Source organism: Lathyrus oleraceus, chromosome 1 (assembly GCF_024323335.1).
Source record: "Lathyrus oleraceus cultivar Zhongwan6 chromosome 1, CAAS_Psat_ZW6_1.0, whole genome shotgun sequence".
Lineage (NCBI taxonomy): Eukaryota > Viridiplantae > Streptophyta > Magnoliopsida > Fabales > Fabaceae > Lathyrus > Lathyrus oleraceus.
This window is the reverse complement of record NC_066579.1, coordinates 399082639-399089180: the sequence shown is the minus strand read 5'-3', so window position 1 is coordinate 399089180 and position 6542 is coordinate 399082639. Positions and strand designations below refer to the sequence as shown.

General features: G+C 28.6%; 1 protein-coding gene across 1 annotated transcript; it reads right to left on the bottom strand.

The window, feature by feature from the left end:
- Positions 1–323: 323 nt before the first annotated feature.
- On the bottom strand, positions 324–2862 carry LOC127074755 (ent-kaurenoic acid oxidase 2). The gene is made up of 7 exons (XM_051016104.1): positions 2546–2862; positions 1743–2220; positions 1385–1657; positions 1129–1297; positions 933–1039; positions 728–846; positions 324–623 (listed from the first exon to the last, which is right to left on the bottom strand). Exons 1-7 carry the CDS (start codon positions 2770–2772, stop codon positions 524–526), a joined length of 1473 nt encoding a protein of 490 aa, XP_050872061.1. The 5' UTR covers positions 2773–2862; the 3' UTR covers positions 324–523.
- Between the last annotated feature and the right edge of the window lie 3680 nt (positions 2863–6542).

Below are 6542 nucleotides of genomic sequence, written 5' to 3'. Positions count from 1 at the left end.
CAAGGGTTTGGTAGAGAAGTGAGTTCAATAACATATTTTTATTTGACAAATACAAGATTATTCATTTTTTTTTTAAATTGCATTTTTTATTAAGGGTCCATTTTTATTATTTGTCCTTGATCTCTAAAAAGTCGAAACCAACTCTACGCACCATGCCGAGGGATTCAGATCGTTTTGTTTTGTGGTATTGGGTTGGTCAATATATTTATTTGCTTATAAAAAAACTCTTTATTTACTAAGCATATTGTATAATATTTTACTGTGATTCTTGTTTATGTCAATGATAAATAATAAATATATATCAATATGATAATACTAGAAGATGGCAGAAAATAATCCTTCAATTTTTATTCATTCAAGCAAATGGATAAACCAGTACACACCAGCTAATAAAACCTGTCTGATAAATGCAACTTCCGTAAATTTTCAGGTCTTTGGATTATTATTCGTCGTAAAAAAAAGTGCAGAAAATAAAATTATTGGATGAAAAGTCTCGAAATGCGTGTGCTTCTCCATCTTTGAATCATGCAGCTTCTTGTTTCTTAATCCTTGCCAAACAGTTGTCCAATGGCCTTGTGTGTGGTAAGAATCTTATTGGAGATTTTGGGTTAAGCTGTTCAAGCCTGCAAAAAGTAACACATAACATTAATATTTAACTAGTAGTGTTTTATATAAGTGCTTTTATGATAATTTTAATAAGAACTTTAAATGGTGAAAAATTATTTACTCGTATTTGAGGAGAAAATGGTGAAGGAAAACTGAGATTTCCAGCTTGGCAAGATCATTTCCAGGGCAGAGTCTAGTTCCTGCTCCAAAGGGAAGAAATTCACCAGCTTTGCGCACCACCTAACAATCAACACAAACAAAAATTGTCAAATATATGAATTTAATCACTTATTTGTTGTTTAATCCAATTAATGACTTAAACTTACACTAAAGTTTTCAGGATTGAACTCCCTTGGATCAGGATAAAGTTCAGAATCAAAGTGAACTGATCTGAACCATGTCAGCACTCTCCAACCCTTTGGAATGAGGTAACCTGAAATATCAAAATATTAACTCTCCAATACATCATTTTTTATCGATTGAAATTCATATGAATTCGGCAAAATTTAGGCCTGTACTAACCATTAACTTTGACGTCGTTCCTTGCCTGTCGAAAGACCATAAGCGAGAAAGTAACCACTCTCATTGTTTCATCAATCACCTTAGAAAGATATTCCATTTTTCTAACATCCTCTAGTTTCAACCCTTTTTGTGATGGAGGCCTTCTCTTAAGCATTTCAACTTGTTCTTCCTATTAAGATATTACCAATAAGCAAAGTTAAGTGCAAAAACGATTCACAATTTTGAAAAATGTAAATGCTAAGAATTTCGATAATACCTTAGCCTTTCGGAAAAATTCAGGATGCCTCTGCAAGAAATAGGTAGCCCACATAGTGATATGTCCTGAAGATTCATGACCAGCATTCAAATACATCAACATGATATCAATGATTTCATCATCACCCAATTTTCTTCCATTTTCATCCACAGCATCTATCAAAGAATCCATCATATCTTTAGCTTTTTTGCCAGGGGCTGGTTCTTTTCCTCTCCTTTCGTTTCTTCTCTTGTCCACAATTGATTGAAATATAGCCACCAGATTTTTCCTAGCCTATCACAAAAAAAAATGTAATGGTTAGAGAAATACAGTTTAATTAAGCACTTTTAAAATAAGCACTTATAAAATAAGCACTTACCTTAAGTGACTTATGAAAAGCAAATCCAGGAATATTAATTCTCATAGCTCTAACACCAAGGTTAAGAACAGTATATTCTCTTTCCAAAGCTTCCATAACAGGTTCACTTTCTGAACCAAGGAAAATGTGAATAATAATTTTAAAAGTAAGTTTTCTCATTTGAGTTAAGAACTCAATTTCACCCATTTGAGTCCATTTTTCCAATGAACTAATCACAATTTCTTCTATATATTTCAAGTACACTGAAAGTGCCTCGTAGCCATTGATCGAAGCCGATGTTAAACGCCTTAGTCGTCTATGTTCTTCAAACGGCATTTTGATGAACGATTTTTCGCCGATTAATTCAACCGTTGATTGTGGCCAACCAGGTTCAAAGTTTTCATCATCAGTTAGAACTTTCTTGCATGCCTCTGGTGATGTCACAATTACACTTGGGAATCCAAACATAAACACCTTGTATATGCCTGTGTTTCCAAACCTGCAACATAAATGATTAATACAGAAATAATAATAAAATCAATAAATATTAATAAACCAAAATATGAACTGTCACACTGCATGAAACCAGGATTGAGCATTTCTGCATGTCATACATTTGTAGGGCAAATTGTGACAAAACATTGCAACCATAATATTTATATTTTTTTTCCAAAAAAACTCCTCAAAATTATCGCCACTATGTCATGGAGTTTTCAAAATGGAAAATGTGTTGGAAAAAAACTAGGAAAAAAAATCAGTAAAATTAATTCAATCTATGTTCATATTCATGAAGAAAATGAGTATGAAGAGAATATTCTAGCTACCTTTTGACGATAGAATCCATGAAAGAATCTGGTTTACTGGACTTGAATGCCCTTAGGAAAGACCACATGTTCCCAATGATTGGCCAACCCATGTCACCTGGTGGCAAAGAGTATTGCTTGTCACCAAGTTTTGCTTCATAGAGAAACCAATTCACATTCTTGAGGAGAGATCTTAGGACCAAAAGAGCACCTGCAATTGCACCAAAGATGAACCATAAGGATGCCATCACTAGAACTCTATGAACTCACTCACTCAATTTGAATGAGAAACTATAGTCTCTTGGTCTCAATTTATATGCAAATATCCAAGGAGATTGAGATTAATCTTATTATTATATTACTATAAGTTATACAAGGTAAATAATTTCTAAAAATTGAATATTTGTATTTTGGAGATTGTGGATGAATCTTAATATAACACATTTTGACCGTTAAATTTATTTTAAAATATTTTTTAGAATTTACTTAATTTGAATGATAATGTATAATGTGGTAAATATTTAACACCCGTTTATTTTTAGCGGCGAAGGTGTTTAGTTAATATTAAAGTACTGTGAGATAGAAATTATTATTTGTATCTTTTAATTTTGATTTTAATTTTAGTGGAAAATTTTTGAGTTAAACTCGTAAGTTCGAAATTATTATTTAGAATTTTTAATTTTTCATGATAAAATTTATTTAAACGGATCACTCTTCTTTAAAATAAGTATTCAACCGTTAATGTAAAATAGGAACGAATGTAAATTAAATCTAGAATATTCACAAATAATATATTATCGAATACCGTTAAATAATATTAATTATATTAACTAAAAAATTCTTTTTAAATTTAATAGGAAGTATAAAAAATTTGAAATGTTAATTTTATAGGGAATAAGTTAATTTTGAAAAACTCAATAAAAAGGTATATCATAGTTTTAGATACAATTTACATTAATTTCAAATGAAAACTAAACATTTAGTTGTCATAATAGTTAATTAAAGCATCTCAAATGACAAAATAATGTACAGAATTAACAATAACAAAACATTAAATATTACACTCTTCTTATATTTTTTGTTTTACTATTATACTATTTTTATCCTTTATTTTAACCGTGGAGTATATATTTTTTTAATGAATAATATATATCAATACATAATACATGTTAAAGAAATAACGATAAATATGGTTACAAAAATGAAAACAGAGTATTTTCTGTCTTAGAATTGGAAAAGCAATATAAATAATTAATATTAGCAAATATTCCCTCATTCTTATCATATTGTATTAATTCAAACTATTGACCAGCCTTAAGGAAAACAATTAGTAGTGTAGATTTTATAAAAGAATTATATGGTATGACATCATATATGCTATTTATCTCTATTCCTAAATAGATATTTTTTAAACAATAATAATAATAATTAATAAGGGTATACATAGAAAATGTTTAACTATTAATGGTAGATGTTAGACCAAAAATAAAATTGAGATTATTCAATGTACGTCCACATCTACATAGCTATGGACTCAAGTAATTAGCCATCCCAATGGGATAAATAATCACTTTTTTGAGTTTGAGCCCGAATTTGAAAATTTGTTTTTTAATTTAAATGAATATAGTTTCGGATATAAATATTATATTTATATGTATTTTTAAATAAATATTTTATTTAAATAAATAATAATAATGAAAATAATACAAATAAAAAAATTTAATCATTAATTGAAGATGTAACTTTAATAATTACCACAAAATTGAATAAATTTGATGTGGTTAACGATACTCAATTGTCCGCACAACAACTAATATATATATATATATATATATATATATATATATATATATATATATATATATATATATATATATATATATATATATATATATATATATATATATATATTTTATATACAAATATTAAAATTTAAATTTAAATATTTTTTGAAATACATATCATTGTTAGTTTTTATATCTTGGGTTTTGTGTTGCTATCTATTTTCTTTCTCAATTACTTTGATTATAGTTGTTGTTAAGTTAGTGTTGATTTTTTCTACGATACCTCTATATCAATGCTAAAAATATTTTTTAATTTATTGTTCAATGCACAAATATTTTTGATATTTCAATTAATTTCAAGTTTATATTCATTATTATGTGTGTTATTATTTTGTTTTAATGACTAATATATTCACTGCTACAAATTTAGTAACATATTATGAATTTACAACATAGAGAGAGAGGTTGGAGAGAGTCGAGAGACGAAAGAGGTAAGAGAGTCTAAAGATAAAATAGAGAGGATGCAAGGAGAGATAACAAACAAAGAGAATGGATGGTGAGAAGAAATAAAATGAATTCCCAAAGTGAAACTAAGAAGGATACATGATTGGAGGTGAAGGTCACAAATCTAGAAGGGAGAAATATTGAATAGAAGAATTCCTCGTAGAATGGACAACACAACCGATGAAGGAAGGGGTAGAGGAGATGAAGCATAGTCAATATTCTTTTTTTTCTTCTAAAATACTAGAAATTATATGCTAAACATATTTCAAAAATATTGAAATGCATGAGAAGTTGTTATTATTTCGAAAATGGATAAAATAGGACAATGTTTTGATTTTGTAAGGTTATATGGTATCAACAATAATAGACTATTTGCACTAAAACTCAAAAATATCATTATTGGAATAAAAAATATCTTTGTAAACGTACTAAGATTTCAAAAGAGTGCGGGTGAAGGTCAAAGAAAGAAATAAACAATCAATTGGGGGAGAGAATTAGAAGTCATACCTAGAGGTCAACACTGTGTAAATGAAACTTCTGCACTGAAGATGAAAAATCGAGGACGTAGAGAGAAAAATTAAAGAAAATACAATGTAAATGGATCGAATTCTCGTAAAGTTTTGCAATCATATAGTTATAGATAGAGTTATTACAATGAATATTCACGATGTTGATTTTTACAATAAAATTTATCAAGGGTTCTATAGCCCGCTTCGAGTAAGAATGTATGAGAAAAAATTAACAATTATTTATGTGTCAGATGATGAATCAGAAGACGATTAAGATGAAGCTTGTGCATTTAAAGAGAATATGCAGGAAGAACTATATGAATCTAGTAATGGGGACGAATAAGTGCATATCATCACATTTAATGTTAATTTACTAAAGGAAGAGAAAAATATGACCTTTTAATTAAAACAGAGACATATATGCTGATGTTGATTGTTTTTCTATTTTTATTGTGTGAGTTTAGAGTTTGCGCCTGTGGTTTGGGTGTTGGTTTTTGTGTGACATTAGCAGTCTCCTTTTTTATCTTTCTGTATTAGTTTGTGATGTTTGCTATATAGTAAAACAATAACTTGAATTGACATGTACATTTTCTTAGCATGTCTTGTGCTTGGATGAGCTTTGAATTAATATAGTATTATTTGTCCTTTTTAAAAAATAAATTGAAAAGAAGGCGCGTGTGTAAGTGGAATGGGTTGACCAAGCATTAACTTTAATATACGTAAAGGGGGATGAGAAAAATAAGAAAATCGAATATGGAGGATCTACATTCATTCTTATTAATGTGGTACCAAATGAGGAGCATTTAATATATACTAAAAACATGAATATTAATAGTTTAACAAATCAAAAGAATAATAAGGAAGATGCGCCCCCAATAAAGAATAATAGTTAGGATGACACAAATGACATGTTCCAAAAACAAACAAAAATCTCTAATTATAGGTGCAAAAAAGAAGAGAGGAAGCTAGTCCTAAAAGATATATATGTTGGAGTAAAAAAGTTGTAGTATTGGATCAAACTCGAGTCTCGATATTGATAGCTTCATGATTCGACAGAGTCGAATGTGTGTGATGTAGTCGAAATTAGTTCAAGCATGCAGTAGTCAAATATAGCTTATGTATTATGTTATATAGTAAGCATGTATGTCATATATAAGTGTTAACTTCATACATAACATACATATGTTAGTAGTATATAAATAGGTTGCTCTCTCACTTGTT